Below are 18,005 nucleotides of genomic sequence, written 5' to 3'. Positions count from 1 at the left end.
AGTGCTTCAGTCATTGCTGGTTCGGCATCTGCTGCCGCCAGGCTTCCTTGGAGCTAGGGCCAACACCTCATTGCCACAGGCCAAGCTGGGGCCCCATTCTAGCCAAACAGCAGAGCAGTGCCATCTAACCTGAAATGCTTCTCACTGTGACATGAGCATGGCAACCCCACCACACCCTGTGTGTGTCACACACACACACACACACACACACACACACTTGAGCATGTGTGCTCCAATGTGCAGATATGCAGACAATTCAAACACAAGTAAATCCCCAAGAACACTTTTCCTGTTTAACAGTTTTTCAGACTTCCTCTTGGTTTTAAACACCAGATTTCATAGAACCTGGTTCTCTTTCATCACAGTACTTTCTTTGATGTTTTATATAGAAACACGTAGCGTCTATGCAGCTCGCTTGTCTCTCCTGTGAAACCCTGAGGTTTGCAGGTTTTGGACTGGTGCATATTTGCACAGGCACAGTGAGGTGTCTTGGGGATTGGAAGCCAATCTAAACAAACAGTTCACTTGTGCATTGCATCATGCTCAGAAGCTGAAAGGTAACTTTATATAGTATACTTAGTGACCCTAGCATGCTGAGGGGGGGTGATCATGTGAGGTCATTCAGTGACCTCAACATCCCAGCATCAAGAAAGCAAGAAAGGGGGTGGGGATATAGAGAGAAAGAAAGGAAGAAGAAAAGAAAGGGAAAAGAAGAGGAAGGAAAAGGAAGGTGATACGGGGGCTGTGGAGAGTCCAGGAAAGTCCTTGAACCCCAAACCCTCATCTCATGTTTGTATTTAAACAAAGAATTGGGCAAGACAAACTGAAAAGGATAATTATTAAATTATTATATTTATTTAGGGAAGTACCAAACCAAGGGAAGAAAAACTGATACACCCACATAGTCTAAGAGCTCATGTAGTATACCTGGAAGAAAGGTGAAATGATATTTAGAGAGAAAAGAAAAAGTACAGGGAGCTCCTGCCTTGTGGAGGGCAGGAGAGGGTAGAGAGAAGTCAAGGGGGTCAGGCTGAGAGGAGGGGAGACTTACCAGAACCTGGAGGTTTAGGAGTGATGGTCAGGGAGCCAAGAGAGAGACTTTGCCTCTGTCATGCACCTATTTATAACCTTATTGTGGTGGATTTTACCTTCCTGACTCAGGTGAGCCAGAGAGACAGCTGATTGGTCTGGGCTAGAGGCCAACCATGAGGCCAAATTCTGAGGTCTGAACTTGACTAACCACAATGTCAGGATTAGATTTAAAGTTTAGGAAAGGGGACCTCCATCTCAGGAGGAGCTCAGGTTGTTTGTGGAAAAACAGACCTAGGGAACTCCTTTAGGCAACAGATAAGTAGGAGCCAGCTTCTCTGATCTCTAGCAAAGTTGAAAATGCAAGGGCAGACATTCCCACCTTTACTTTGGGGGCCCAATCAGCCCAAATTACCTAACAAAGCTGCCTTACTCCCTCTTAAAGGGAAGGGGAGAGGTGAGAAAAGAAGAAAGGGTTAAGCCACTAACGTGTGGCATAAACACACACATACATATATGCACACATATAGAGTGCTATAAGGCCACAAGGAGATTCAAACTAACACCATAATTAACATAATCTTACCAACTAGAATGGCTATTGCAAAAAAAAAAAAAAAACCAGAAGCAATTGCTGGTGAAAATGATGAAGAGGGGAATTCTCATATCACAAACTGTTGGAGATTATGTAAATTTGTGTCATAACTATGAAGGACTGTATGGAAGTCCTGGAAAATGTGCAAATTGGTTTACCATATGATCTTGTCATCCTGCTTCTGGGTAGTCATACAAAGGAAATAAAAATTAGCATCCCAAAGAAATGTTTATTGTAACACTACTCTTGATATTCACAGCACAGGGCTGAGTGAAGTTTACAGTGGCCCACTGTATTATTTACCTTGCTCATTGCTGTGACAAAATACAGGACAAAAACAACCTTGGGAAGGAAGGGTTCATTCCACCTCACAGTTTGAGTAGATACAGTCCATAGCGGAGGCTAAGGCATGGCATCAAGAGCAGAAAGCAGCTGGCCACATTGTACCCACATTCAGGAAACAGTGAACTATGAAGGATGATACTTAGTTAACTTTCTCCCTTTACTCACTCCAAGACTCCAGACCATGGAATGGTGTTACCCACGCCATTCTGTCACAAGGCATAGTGACTCTTGACTGTCATCCCAACTCTTGTGAGGTTGAGGCAACAAGATAACTAAGCTTGGCAAACTTGGTCAACAGAGCAAATTCCATGCCAGCCTAGAATAGTGTGACTCTTTTTTACATAAAAAAGATTTTTAAAAATCCACTCTGTTTTTATGACTGGTGCTTTTCAAGGTGTAGGATGAAAAGAATCCAAGGAAGGAACAACAGCTAAAAGCCCAGAGGCAGCCTGGATCTTGCTGCATGGCTCAACAACCATTCAAGGTCATTTGGTTGATTACATGCAGTCTTCAGGGCCACACCGGCATTTCTGGTATAAATGATGCTCACATACACACTGGCCATCTCGTCCTGGTTTCCATCTCACAAGCCGCAGAGGACAAATGACTCTTGATCCTCAGCGACCCTATGTTCACCCAATCCTGCTCCTCACAGCAGCATCTGACATGCCCTGTGCTGATCCCATCATGACTCTGTCTAGCTCAGCCTATAACATGGCTTCCTCTGACCAAGCCACATATGCACCGGGAGGAAAAATAATAGGTGAAACCTGTTCCTGAAGCCTCCTGAGTCCAGGAACAGGCTAAAGATCTCCAAAGACAAAGCTTCTCTCTTCATCTCGCACCCTTTCCTGAGTATAGAACCTAGTACATGATAGGCAAGTATTCTTCCACTGATCTAAAATCCATTGCATTAATTGTCATTGGTATTTTTAATGTGTTTTATTAACCATGTGTCTTACTTTAATTTAATTTATAGCCATCAACCCTAGGTTTGCAAACAGCATTTATTTCATTATTAATTAAAGGAATCCATATATTCTCACTCCCTCTAGTGAATAAGGAAACAGGGTCTCTCTCTGTAGCCCAAGAGGGTCTTGAACTTGAGATCCTTCTGCCTCAGCCTCTAAACAGCTGAAAGACATAAATGACCACCACATGCAGCCACTTGGTCTTCACTTATGATTTAGTCATTGGTTCAGGGCAACCTGCTCTGTCTCTGTACACATATGAAAAACACCAACCACTGTCTCAGGGATGGCTGTGGTTACTTGGGGAGCTCTGAACATGAAGTGAGGAAAAGCCAGGTGGGGTTCCTAACCAGTGTTATCACCTTCCAGAAACAGCAGCAGACCTCTCAGTCCTTCCTTCCTTTGTTCATCCAACAACTGTGGACAACATGTCTGTCTTATGAAAGGAAAGAGCAGGGTGCTGAGCAGCATGGTCGGAATAATGTGGAGGGAGTGTGGGCAAGACGAGAAGAAGGCCAAAGCATAATTGGTCTTTATTTACTACAAGGAGTGAGAACATATGGATTCCTTTAATTAATTATGAAATAAATCTGCTGTTGGGAAATCTAGGGATGATGGCTATAAATTAATTTAAAATAAAATGCATAGTTATTAAAAATACTGAAGAGGATGAATGAAAGCAAATTACAGTGCGCAGAGGACGAAGAGGAGAGGTGTGGAGACTGCTGCAGTGATGCGCCCCTGGGCTTCTGCAGGATCCTTGGAAGCAATTGGCGTTATAAAAGCTGCACTTCAAACAGAAGTGGCCAAGGGCCGCACTTTGTGGGAGCCAGACATTAATAAGAGCAAACAAGGAGGAAGCACAGCACCATCCCAAGGAGAGAGACTCAGAATCTGAGACAAAAGCATTGAAGGTGGGGCTGGAGAGATGGCTTAGTGGTTAAGTCACTTGCTGACAAAGCCAAAGGGCCCAGGTTCAATTCCCCAGGACCCCTATAAAGCCAGATGCACAAGATGGCACATGCATCTGGACTTTGTAGTGGCTAGAAGCTCTGTTGCACCCATTCTCTCCCGCTCTCTCTCCCTCTCAAATAAATAAAAAATTTTAAAAGCATTGAAGGTGGCAGAGGCTCTATTTTATGAAGGCTACAGTTGTAAGGATCCTGATAGAAATGGACATAACACGAGAGCAGGACATCAGAGCGAGATACCTGTAAAGCAAAAGGACAGTTCTCACCTGAGATAAGTCAAGGTATAAACAAGGGCATGCTAATCTTGGGTCATGTCATGGCTATTTATATCTGTAGAAACCTACATAGCATATGTGAGGTAGGTAAGCATAGGGACAGCCCAGCAACCCGGGGAATCTTCCCTTAGCCACCTCTAGCCTATTCCTTTACTCTCACTTTTAATAAATCCATACTTTTACCACTACGCCAAGTTTTATTCAATTCATTATTTGAGATACAAAGAACCTGGATATTGCATCACAAGGCATCCCAAGACCCTCTCCAGTATAACATATATATATATTTATATTTATATATACATACACACACACACACACACACACACACATATAATTATAAACTAGGTAGATAAATCTGTACCCTATAAGTGGTAGTATCAATATATATTTTTTATTTTTTTGTTTACTTTTATTCATTTATTTGAGAGCAACAGAGAGAGAGAGGCGGAGAGCAAGAGAGAGAATGGGCGCGCCAGGGCTTCCAGCCACTGCAAACAAACTCCAGATGCGTGCGCCCCTTATGTATCTGGCTAACATGGGTCCTGGGGAATCTAGCCTCAAACTGGGGTCCTTAGGCTTCACAGGCAAGCGCTTAACCACTAAGCCATCTCTCCAGCCCTACCAATATATTTTTAATCACCCCAAAAAAAAGTACTGCACAAACAAGTTCACACACATACATATATAAATAAATACTTACTTAATTTTAAAAAATAGTTTAAAAGAATGCATTAAAGATAGATATTCCAGGACACAGTATACAAAGATGCTGTCCTACCTATAATGCACTGTGACCCATGCTCTTCACCCAGGCCTGCTCCCTTGATACCATGACTTTGAAAGGACTTTCACAATGACTTGAGTGCCTGATATTTTAGCTAAGCATAGGTGTTAAGGCAGATATTGACATTTTTGTGTTACTGGAGTTTTTCTACCTGTAAAAAAGTGCATCAGGAAATGTTCTAAATATTGTCCCTTTCTCTCCCTCCCTCTCTCTCTGTCTTGGAAAAATGGACTTTGCAAACTAAACCTTTGGAAAAGGTCCCATTCATACTTTAATCTGAGAAGCAGCACACTGGCTCAAGACCTTTCTTGCATTGTATTCTGTTTACTTTCCACCTCCCTGTTTCCTGTTTTCTAACCTGCACATGTTAGCAGAGCAGGTGGAATGATATGAAAAAGAACAGTGTTTGCTCAGTGAAGCCTGCTGTGCTTTGGGATAGAAAGACCAGGACTTTCTTAATTCTGCTTTCTGCACTATAGTAAATATAATTTCCTAGTGAGAACCCAGAATTGTTTTAAGGGTGGTCATTAGATGAGCTTTATTTCCATCAGTTCCCTTTGAATATACTGTATAAAGTTGTCAAATTTTATTTTGCAATGCTATTAATACTGGAAAAGTTCATTGTCCCTTAGAGGTATTATTATTATTATTATTAGTTTTGTACTCAGTGAATACAGTCAAGTTGGTACCATTATTAGACTCCTCCCTGTCCTCCCCCCAACAGGGACCCTTCTTGTTGGGATATATGGGTCATGTATTGTGGGATTAGCATCAATTATGGGTAGGAGGAAATGTCTCTGTGTATCATGACCCAACATGTGGCTCTAACAATCTTTCCGACCCCTCTTCCACAAATTTCCCTGAGCCATGTTGAGAACCCAGAATTTTTGACATCTCTGCAGTTAAGCAAGACTCTGAAGACTCAGGACTTTTTAGAGGGTCTCACAGACAGTGGAAGAAGGGCTGGTTGCATATCTGTCAGTAGCATGAGCACCGTATTTCAGGGTTATTCCAAGACACCTCTCTCATGGGCGGGGACACACAGCGCCCTGACATTCTGCAGCTTCTACAGCACAAAGGTGGTGTCTGTTTGGGCCACTGGTAATAGCCAAATTTGATGAAGCATCTGTGGTTGGGGAACAAGAACAGCAGATTGTGCCCACACATACCTGACTGGGCTGGAAGCTTCCGGGTGCCATGGGGAGGCCTTGGGGAGATTTGCAAGCTCCTGGGCCATCACATGCTGGGTATAGTCATCTTGCCACGTGTAACCTGTGGGAGAGGAGATGAAACTGAGGCATGGATTCTGAAGTGTGGCCAAGCTCTTGCTTGTTCCTCATATAGAGTCAGTCCTTCCAGATGCCCTCCTCTTGCTGGTCACACCTTCAGCAAACCACAGTGTACCATTGTGGTTTAGTAAGATTTTCTCCTAACTTTCTTAAACTTCTAGACACTATTAAAAGCAATGCTTTGCTGATTTATTTTTTTAAATAAGCACAGCAGATGCTGGCTGTGGCTGGCAGTAAAAGCAACCTTCAGCCAAACGTAACCTCAGTTGAAAGAGACTGGTACAATGCAGAAGATGGGCACTTGTCCACATAGGAAGGTCCGGCTGCGGCAAAGTCCTTCTCCATGCACAGTGCGTGTGGACCTGCCCCGCACACATGGTGGGTCTTCCACTCACCACTGCGTGTAGACAACTGGTCTCCTTAACCCACCCTGCCTGAAAGCCCAGAATTTGGCTGGAGAGGGGTATGTTCCTGTGAAGCAATTATTGTGAGCTTAATGTACTGTATCTCAGAACCAATTACATTATATTTACACTCAAATGTTATGACAAAGAGCTTTATAACAAGAGGGAAGCAGTTATGAAGGCAAAATCCACGTGTCTATGCATTAATTATATGCACTGTAGATCACATGATAATTATGCTCAGAATTACCAAATAACTCCTAAGAATAATTATTATGCAATTTGAACGTTTTAGATCTTATGGTAACACTTTCACACTTAGAGCTACCCCGTGCAATTATCCATAATTATCTAATCACTAAGTATCACATAATTACAGGGGTATATTTTTATGCCCTGTACAAAAACACCCTTCTCAAACCTTCAAATCAGGACAGTTCTGGGTATGTTCATGTGCTTGTGTGTAGATGGGCATGTATATGCATGTGTGTTCATGTGGTTGTGGATGTAACCATGTTGATGTGTGCATATATGTACATGTGAGCAAGTATGTGTAGGTATGGGTAGGCAGGGTAGGCATGTGGGTACATTTGTGTATGTACGTAAGCATGCATGCATGTGTGCATGTTTGGGTCTGTAAGTATGCATATAATTATGTATGCTTGTATGTGGGTATGTATGCTTGTGTTTAGAGCAGATATGAGCATGTATGTGTAGGCATGTATTATATGAGTTTGCATTCATGTGTACATGCATGTGGTAAGGAAGTCCATAGCACATGCTCTAGATGGAATTAAGAAAAGTACTCAGTAGATATACATGGCTTCATAAATGCACTTAAATACTTGTTTTCAAGTGCTAATCTGAACTTTTAGTCTCCAGATAGATTCAAACAGCATAGTCCTAAATCCCTGGAGAGTCAGTGGTGAAATCACCAGGCAGACTCTGGTCTTAGCCCCAGCTCCCCCTGAGCCACTTTCTTTTAAATTTAACTTCACTGTAGGGAGGACAGTCCCCTCAGCCCTCAGGAAGCAGGATCAAGGGTGTTTAGAAGTGAAAGCCACTGAAAAGTAGTCCCTCGGACATGTGTGTTCCCAAGTTGCTCTCAGTCCATTCCCAGGAAGATTCTTTATGGAGAGCACTTTCACAATGTTAACACAACAGCTAGTATTTTATAGTGAGAAAGTAAGCATATTTTAAGTTATAATTCCCCAATGATGGTCTCAGTGTTAATATTTAGTAAGCAATGAGTAATTGTGAACAAAGGAACTTTCCATGAAAATTCATTAAAACATTTAGATAACTGAAATCCTATAGTATTTCTACCTACAGAGCATCCTGCCTGAGTGCTATCAGTGTTAAGGATCATGACAAGGACCTTTGGGACAACAAATGGCCATGGAGGAATACAACCTGCACAGGCAATAAGAAGAGGATCTGGACCCCAGCCCAGGTTGCTAAGCTTTCATAGGAGCAAGAAGTAACTATGCTCTTGAACTGACAGGAAGCTACACTAAGCAATGACCTGGGGACCTCACTGTACCTGTGAACTTCTCTGTTAGGCATGTCTTGCAGGAGACAAAGCACCCTGGAAAAGACGGCCCCCTGCAGGAGGGTGGGGGGACTGCACCTTCCCCCATTCATCCACTAAGCACCTCTGGAAACCATGAACAGTGAAGGGCCAGGAGCGGAGAGGAGCAACAAACCACAGAATGACACTACAGCAAAGTCCCTAGGTCCCTCTGCTGCATGTGCTCAACTTGGAGCTAAAGAAACCAGCCCAGAAATACCCGGAGTATGGCTGCAAAGCCTAGTCAAAGCTTCTGCCCTCTGGATCTGAGGCCAGGAAGGCGCAGCAAGACTAGAAGTCAGACAATGACAGGTGCCACAGGACAACAGTCTCTCAGCCCACCAGCCAGTCATTCCTCCCTGCTGAGACAATGAGGAGGGAGTCCACCTCACACAAAGCACTGAAGAAGGCCGAGGGGAATCAAAACTTCAATGTCCCCATGGCATAGGGGAGACTACCCGGGGGCTGAACCTTCTACTTTTCCCTGCTCTTAGGTATTGACTGAGGCTCAGTGGTAAGGTAGAGGGGGCAAACTTCCTCTTCCATTCATCAGCAACAAGGGGTACCCTACCCTACCTTGGCACAGCAAAGCTCAGGAAAAGTCAATCAAAGCACAAGGCTTAAATGGGCTCCATAATCTCATAATATACAAAAATGTGCAGGATTCAGTACAACAAACAAACACAAAGCCCCCACTGGTTCCACCAAGAGCCAGGGAGAGCTCACACTGAACGAACACAGTAGAGATTCCAGCACTAATGCAGCAGATACTAGACCGACCACACAGCCAGGAGGAAAGTGCGTCAATGAGCGGCTACGAGCGCCTTTGAAACCAATGAAAAACGAGAAAGTCTCAGCGAACACAGGGATGATGGAGAGAGGATCCAAATGGAAAGGTTACAAATTAAGAATTCACAGCCAGTAAATAATAGTTCGCTGGACTCATTTCTTAAGGGTGACGGTGAGGAGTCAGCAAACTGTTAGACAGAACAACAGAAATCACCCAGTATCAACAACATAAAGAAAATAGTCTGGAAAAAACAATGAACAGAGCTCTGGTATTTCTGGGGTCATAACCAAAGTCCTATTAATGTCTTGAGAGACTCAAGGAAAGGGGAAAGAAGAGAGGGTAGAAAAGACACACACACACACACACACACACACACACACACACACACACACTCAAATGAAAATGTCTCTTTTTTGCCCACAGACCTAGACTGATAAAGCTGAGCACACTCCAGACAGGAAAATCTCAAACCTCATCCAAGACTCACCATAACCAAACTTCTGTAAACCTATAAAGAAAAGATTTGGACAGTGCCCCAAATGACACTTTACCTACATGGGGAATATGATGCAAATGGTAGGGTTTATCATCAGAGAAATCCACAGGAATACTGGGGTTTTCAACATCAGTTTCTTCACAAGTGATAGACAACTAGCCAGAAACCCCTCAGTGCAGAAAGCCCGTTAACTAACAGGCTCTAACATGCATTGTGCATCGTACCCAACAAGGACAGAGCACATGCCCTTCCCGTTGCCCCTGGAACATGGGCCATGCCAACCCCTATCCTGAGCCACGGGACAAGCTCAGCAAAAGCAGGATGACTGGATCAGTCAGTGTGTGCTCTAATAGAGTACAGCCAGGCCAGAAATGAATGACAGAAAACGATAGCGGAAAAAGCTTCAAGCCCTTCGAAATTTAACACAAACACACTTACTGCACATAAACAGGCACTTGCACACACACTCCATACCTCACAAACAATCCATGAGGGAGGATATATTGAACTGAATAAAAAATGAAAATGTAGCAAGATATCAAAGCTTGCAGCACACAGTTTCTTGAATGAAATACAAATGAAATGTTAGCACTAAATGCTTACATTAGGAATGAAAAAAGTCTCAACAATAACCCAAGTTCCACATCAAGAATTGATATAAAGGGCTGGAGAGATGGCTTAGCAGTTGAGGTGCATGACCCAGGTTTGATTCTTCAGGTCCCATGTAAGCCAGATGCACATGTTGGCGCATGTGTCTGGAGTTTGTTTGCCATGACTAGAGGTCCTGGCATGACCATTCTCATTCTCTCTCTCTCTCTTTCCCTCTCTCTCTCTCTCCCTCCCTCCCTCCCTCCCTCCCTCCCTCCCTCCTTCCCTCCCTCTGTCTCTAATAAATAAATAAAAATACTGCTTACAACTGCCCCAGGCTGCCTTGGATTTGCATTAAGCTAGATCCCAGGCTGCTCCACCCACCTACCTGCCCATACACTAACATGGGTAGACCACAGCGCAAAAGAAATAACACGAAAAATAAAATGGAAGAAAATCCAGACAGATCACCCAGTCCAACAAGGATCACAACAAACCAAAACATAGAAGAGTGTTTAGGATCAGAACATCAAGTGGAAGCAATGAACAATGCAACCCTAACCAAACTACTGCTAGATCTGACAGGAAAGCTACAAAGGATAGATAATCGTATGGATGCTACCATCACGAAGCTAGAGCAATATGATAAGACACTGGAAGGAATTCAAAGAGAGCTAAGAGAGTTGAGGGAGAATGAAAAAAAAGAGGACCTTAAAAATCAGCTGGCCACACTAAATGAAAACATAAAGAAATGCAAGGATGATTTCCAAGAATCAGCAAGAAAATCAGAAAATGAGACAAAAAGGGAGCTGGACAAAGCGATGGAAGTGATACATAGGAAAGTAGTAGAAAATGCAAACTTAATTGAACAAGTCCAAAACTCACTAGAGGCTCTCAAGAATAGAGTCAGCGAAGTGGAAGATAGAAATTCTGATCTGGAAGACAGGATGGAAGAAACAGTTCGAGAGTCCAAAAATTTCAGTAAGTTCAAAAGTTCCTGTGAACAGAACATGAGAGAATTGTGGGATACACTTAAACGTCCTAATATCAGAATCATTGGAATACCAGAAGGAGAAGAATTTCAGACCAAAGGCATGGAGAACTTATTTAACACAATAATTGAAGAAAACTTCCCCCGTCTCTTAAAAGAAAGGCCCATCAAGATTCAAGAAGCAAACAGAACTCCTAACCGACTAGACCAAAGGAGAAACTCCCCAAGGCATATTATCATTAAGACTCTAAACATTGACACCAAGGAAAAAATCCTAAAAGCAGCTAGGGAAAAACAGCACACCACTTTCAAAGGAAACCCCATCAGAATTACTTCAGACTTCTCAATGGAAACCCTGAAAGCTAGAAGGGCCTGGAATGATACTCTTCAAACGCTAAGAAACTATGGCTTTCAACCTAAACTACTCTACCCAGCAAAAGTCTCCCTTATAATAGATGGTGAAAGGAAAACTTTCCATGATAAAACTCAGCTTTACAATTATATGAACACAAAACCAAACCTACAGAAAGTACTCCAGGAAATTCTCCACAGAGAAGAAACAAATAACCAAACACAAATGCCTACAAGAAGAAGATCACAGCAATCAAACCCAGAGTAGATACAAAAAAAAAAAAAAAAAAAAAATTCCATGGAAATGCCAACACACCTCTACCACCACAAAATGACAGGGATCAAATCAAATCTCACAGTCATCACCCTAAACATTAATGGCCTTAATTCACCCATCAAGAGACACAGGCTAACAGGGTGGATCAAAAAATTAGACCCCTCAATCTGCTGCCTTCAAGAAACCCACCTTACCACTAAAGACAGAAACCTCCTCAGGGTGAAAGGGTGTAAAACAATATTCCAAGCAAATGGGAATAAGAAACAAGCAGGTGTAGCTATATTAATATCAGATAAAGTTGACTTCAAACCAAAAACAATCAAAAAAGACAAAGAAGGCTACTTCCTACTTGTAAAGGGAACAATCCATCAAGAGGATATTACAATCATAAATCTGTATGCACCAAACACAGGGGCACCGCAGTTCATAAAACAAAACCTACTTGACAATAAAACAGAAATAACCACCAACACCATCATAGCTGGGAACTTTAACACACCATTATCAGTAATAGACAGATCATCCAAACAGAAGCTCAACAGGGAAGTAAGAGAGCTCAACAAAACCATAGAGCACTTAGACCTAACAGACATCTACAGAACTTTCCACCCCAAATCCACAGACTACACATTCTTCTCAGCAGCCCATGGAACATTCTCTAAAATAGACCATATACTGGGTCACAAAGATAGCCTCCACATATTTAGGAAAATCGACATAATTCCCTGCATGATATCAGATCATAATGCTATAGTCCTAGAAATCAACAACAAAAAAACCAACAAGAGCCCCAACGGCAACTGGAAACTGAATAGCACACTCTTAAACAATAAATGGATAGTGGATGAAATAAAAAATGAAATTGCAAAATTCCTGGAATTGAATGACAATGAGAACACATCATACCAAAACTTGTGGGACACAATGAAGGCAGTCCTCAGGGGAAAATTCATAGCACTCAATGCCTTCATAAAAAAGACAGAAAAATCCCAAATCAATAGCTTAACCATCCACCTAAAGGCATTGGAAAAACAAGAAAAATCCACCCCAAAGAGCTCCAGAAGGAAGGAAATAATTAAAATCAGAGCAGAAATTAATGAATTGGAAACCAAGGAAACAATTAAGGCAATTGACAAAACAAAGAGCTGGTTCTTTGAAAAAATAAACAAGATTGACAAACCTCTGGCCAATTTGATCAAGCAAAAAAAGGAGAGACTCCAAATTAACAAAATTCAAAATGAAAAAGGAGAGATTACAACAGACATCAGTGAAATCGGCAGAATCATTAGGACTTATTTCAAAAACCTCTACTCCACAAAACTGGAAAATGTGGAGGAGATGGATAAATTCCTGGATGCATATCATCTACCAAAGCTAAACTCAGAGCAGATCAACCACCTCAATGAACCCATCACACTCATGGAGATTGAAAAAGTAATAAAAAACCTCCCAAAAAAGAAGAGTCCAGGACCAGATGGATTCCCAGCCGAATTTTATCAAACCTTCATGGAAGAACTCAAACCAATCTTCCTAAAACTGTGCCACACAATCGAAGAACAGGGAAAACTACCCAACTCCTTCTATGAAGCTAGTATCACCCTAATCCCAAAACCAGGCAGAGACGCCACAAGAAAAGAAAACTATCGGCCTATTTCCCTAATGAACATAGACGCAAAGATCCTCAACAAAATTCTCGCAAACCGAATCCAACAACACATCAAAAGCATTATCCACCTTGACCAAGTGGGATTTATCCCAGGAACACAAGGGTGGTTCAACATACGAAAATCTGTCAATGTAATACACCACATAAACAAGCTTAAACATAAAAATCACATGATCATTTCAATAGATGCAGAGAAGGCCTTTGACAAGATACAACATCACTTCATGATCAAAACATTGAAGAGAATCGGCATGGCCGGTTCATGTCTTAATATAATAAAGGCAATATACAAAGCTCCAAAGGCCCAAATAATTCTTAATGGAGAGAGACTGGAGGAATTCCCATTGAGATCAGGAACAAGACAGGGATGTCCTCTCTCACCTCTGCTTTTCAATATAGTTCTGGAAGTCCTAGCCCAAGCAATAAGGCAGGAGAAGGAAATAAAAGGGATACAATTTGGAAAGGAAGAAGTTAAGTTAGCTCTATTCGCTGATGACATGATTGTATATGTAAGAGACCCGAGAGACTCCATCCCAAAACTCCTGAAGGTGATTAACTCCTATAGCAAAGTAGCGGGATACAAAATCAACGCACAAAAATCGGAAGCATTTCTATATGCAAATGACAAAGACACAGAAAAAGAAATAAAGGACATAGTCCCATTTTCAATAGCAAAAAATAAAATAAAATACCTTGGAATAACGTTAACCAAGGAAGTAAAAGATCTATACAACGAAAATATAAAAACTCTCAAAAAAGAAATTGAGGAGGACTTGAAACGATGGAAAGACCTCCCATGCTCCTGGATAGGCAGAATTAACATTGTGAAGATGACAATCCTACCAAAGGCAATATATAGACTTAACGCAATTCCAATTAAAATCCCTACAATGTTCTTCACAGACATAGAAAAAATGATCTCAAATTTCATATGGAAAGGCAGAAGGCCTCGCATATCCAAACATATCCTCAGCAAAAGAAATACCTCTGGTGGCATCACCATACCTGATATAAAGTTATACTACAAAGCCATAGTAATAAAAACAGCATGGTACTGGCATAAAAACAGGAGTATAGACCAATGGAATAGACTTGAGGACCCGGATTTTGGGCCAAGCAACTATAGCTACTTGATATTCGACAAAGGCCCAAACAATATAGACTGGAAAAAAGATAGCATCTTTAACAAATGGTGCTGGACAAATTGGATAACCACATGCAGGAAACTAAAACTTGATCCACACATTTCACCATGCACAACACTCAAATCCAAATGGATCAAAGACCTCAACATAAGACCAGAAACTCGAAAACTACTAGAAGAAAATTTAGGAAGTACTTTCCATGATATAGGAATGGAAAAAGACTTCCTGAATAAAACCCCAGTGGCTCAAGTTCTTAAACAGTCACTCAACCATTGGGATCATATGAAGCTGAAGAGTTTCTTTACAGATAAGCATATAATAAACAAAGCCAATAGAATACCCACAGAGTGGGAGAAAATATTTGCAGGTTATCCAACTGATAGAGGCCTTATCTCTAGAATTTACAAAGAACTCAAAAGTCTAAACAATAAGAAGACAAATACCCCACTCACAAAATGGGGCACAGAGTTAAACAGGCAATTCACAGAGGAAGAGATACAAATGGCAAACACACACCTAAGAAAATGTTCATCATCCCTAATCATCAGAGAAATGCAAATTAAAACAACTATGAGATTCCACCTTACCCCAATAAGGATAGCCAACATCAAAAGGTCAAATGAAAATAAATGCTGGCGAGGATGTGGAGAAGCAGGGACACTCATTCACTGTTGGTGGGAATGCAGGATGGTACAACCACTTTGGAAAGCAATATGGAGACTCCTGAAAAAGCTGACTATAGAAATACCAACAGACCCAGTTATACCATTACTGGGCATGTACCCTAAAACCTTCAAACCAAAAGCCAGGGAGATTTGCTCAACCATGTTTGTAGCAGCTCAATTCGTAATAGCTAAAAGCTGGAATCAACCCAGATGTCCATCATTAGAAGAATGGATAACAAAGATGTGGTATATCTACACAATGGAATTCTATACAGCAGTAAGAAAAAACGACATAAAGAAATTTGAGGAAAAATGGTTGAACCTGGAACAGATCATTCTCAGCGAACTTACCCAATCACAGAAAAAAAATCGACACATAGTCTCACTCATCTGCAACACCTAACCTGAATTTGCCCAAGATGCCTTACATACCCAGCAAGCACCTCATGGACTAGACAATAAGATGGATGGGTGGGCGGGGAGGGAATCAAAGGGTGGAAAATAATAATCCGGACCCAAACGGCAATGGTACCATAAAATTCTACTTCCTAAAAGACAGACCAAATGACTGAACCTTCACTAGTCCCTTACAGGAAACACCTGAACCACAAGACACTGGAGAGGGTAGGATCAAGACTGACCTAAATCTCCTACATCTTCCCTCCCTCCCTCTCCTCCTCTCCCCTCTATCTCTCTCCTCTCTAACTCTTGTATATTAGTTATCTTTTTCCTCAATTTCTTAGTGGACACTGACCTGTAACCCCCACTTCCAGCTTGGGCCTACAATCCACAATGAGCTTTTGATCAGAGAAACCTACAAGGTTTCCCAAAACAATGACAGACTTCTGTCAGAGTAATTGATGACCCACCAAAGGCCAGTGGTAAGACCCTATTGCTGAAGACTCCATACGCAGCTGGCACGTAAAATGGAATGACATGGCTGGAAGCCAGGAGAGAGTCAGTCCCCAGACAGTCAGCGTGTCTAGTGCCAGAAGGTGCTACATAGGCGACTGGGGGAAGTGACCAAGATCTGTCCAAGCAACACATTGTTTAACCTAAGTAGCAACAATTAACTGGATGTGATACCCACACAAGTGCAATAGTGGTACACAGCCATGGTGAGGAATCAATTGCTCTTGATTTGGCTAACTGATCCACTCAGTGGTACTAGACCCTTAGCTGGAGCTGGGAAACAAGTCAGAACCATACCCAAACACAAGCCCACTCTACAATATCAAGCTACCATCAATCACGGGGTATAAGAGGGCCTACACCTATCAAACTGTCTATCAAAAAAGTAAGTGTTATCTCAATTTTCTGGGTGCTAACTTACTCTCCGTTGGAGAATCTGCTTCTCTTTTCCAGATAGATGCAGATCCTAAGAAGAGAGCTGCCCCAACATACCTCAGAAGGGGCCCAACTGAAACTAAGGACAACTGGCGAAATAAGCAAGGGTGATGTTTTCCTGTGAACTGGATACCAGCACAAAGGGGAAGGAGATCAATGCAGAGAAAAATCAACTCCTACCAAATCAGAGAGCCAGAGCCTCAGAGGCCCCCAACACCTCAGCACTGAAGCAGACCAAAAATGAACCCAACATGGCTCAGGGAAATCTTGCGGAAGAGGGGGCGGAAAGAATGTCAGAGTTACATGTTGGGTCATGATTTTCAGAGACATTTATCATACCAATAACTGGGGGCTAACTCCACAATGCACGACCCATTTTCAATAATAAGGAGGGTCTAATGGGAGGGGGTAGATCACAGATGAGCCTAAATAATGGTACCAAACTGCCTGTATTTACTGAAAAGAAAACTAATAAATTAAATTTAAAAAAATAAATAAATAAATAAATAAATAAAAATAAATCTTTAAGTGGTGGAGAGATGGCTTAGCAGTTAAGGCTCTTGCTTGCAAACACAAAGGACGCAGGTTCAACTCCCAGGACCCACGTAAGCCAGATGCACAAGGGGGTCTATGTGTCTAGAGTTCATTTGCAGTGGCTGGAAGCCCTGGTATTCTCATTCTCTCTCTCTCTCTCTCTCTCTGTCCCTCTCAAATAAATAAATAACAATAGATATTTTTTAAAAAGAATTGACATAAATGAAAATGAAATATACCCAAAGAAAGTACAAGGAAGAAAACAATAAATAGAAGTTAATGAATTATAAATGGGAAAAATAAAGAAAACCTGTTGCAATCAAACCTGAGTTTGATCCCCAGAATTAGTTATTTCGAAAGATTGGTAAAATTGACAAACATCTGGCAAAGAAAAGGGAAATCACAGATTGCTAATATAAGCAATCAAGTGGGATGTCATGGCAGACCCCGTAGACCTCAAAGGTTAACAGGGGAATAAACAACTCCACATGGATGAATTTGACCACACTGGTGAAGGGGATCAGTTCCTTGAAGAAAAAAGCTCACACAATTCACAAATGTTGAATCATTATTTGAATCGTCCTCTAACTCTTAGAGATCTTGAACGTAGAAGTCAAACCTCCCCCACTCCCCACACACAAGGAAACACATGGCCCAGCTGGTGTTACTGTAAACTTCATCAAATATTTAAGAATTAACATGAAAATAGAAGAGGAAGACACTTCCCGGGTTAGTTCATGTGACAGATATTACTCTTGTACCAAAGGCAGATGAAGACAGTATAAGCAAAGACACCACAGACCCATCTACCACATGAACGCAGACAGAGAATCATGTTGATACTGTCAGCAAATAGAGTCCAGGAATACAAGAGAAGAATTACTCACACAGAGTTTATCTCAGGGATGGAAAGGCTAAT

General features: G+C 41.8%; 1 protein-coding gene across 1 annotated transcript in view; it reads right to left on the bottom strand.

Moving 5' to 3' along the window:
* The window catches only part of Ptprn2 (protein tyrosine phosphatase receptor type N2), a gene marked incomplete at its 5' end in the record, with an annotated part of 831,187 nt that overhangs the window by 486,685 nt on the left and 326,497 nt on the right, over positions 1–18,005 (bottom strand). The window contains one exon of the mRNA XM_045160998.1: positions 6,143–6,245. Within this exon, the coding sequence (XP_045016933.1) occupies positions 6,143–6,245 (103 nt within the window). The remainder of the gene's footprint in view (positions 1–6,142; positions 6,246–18,005) is intronic.

Source organism: Jaculus jaculus, chromosome 10 (genome assembly GCF_020740685.1).
Source record: "Jaculus jaculus isolate mJacJac1 chromosome 10, mJacJac1.mat.Y.cur, whole genome shotgun sequence".
Lineage (NCBI taxonomy): Eukaryota > Metazoa > Chordata > Mammalia > Rodentia > Dipodidae > Jaculus > Jaculus jaculus.
This window is presented reverse-complemented; position numbering and strand designations above follow the sequence as displayed.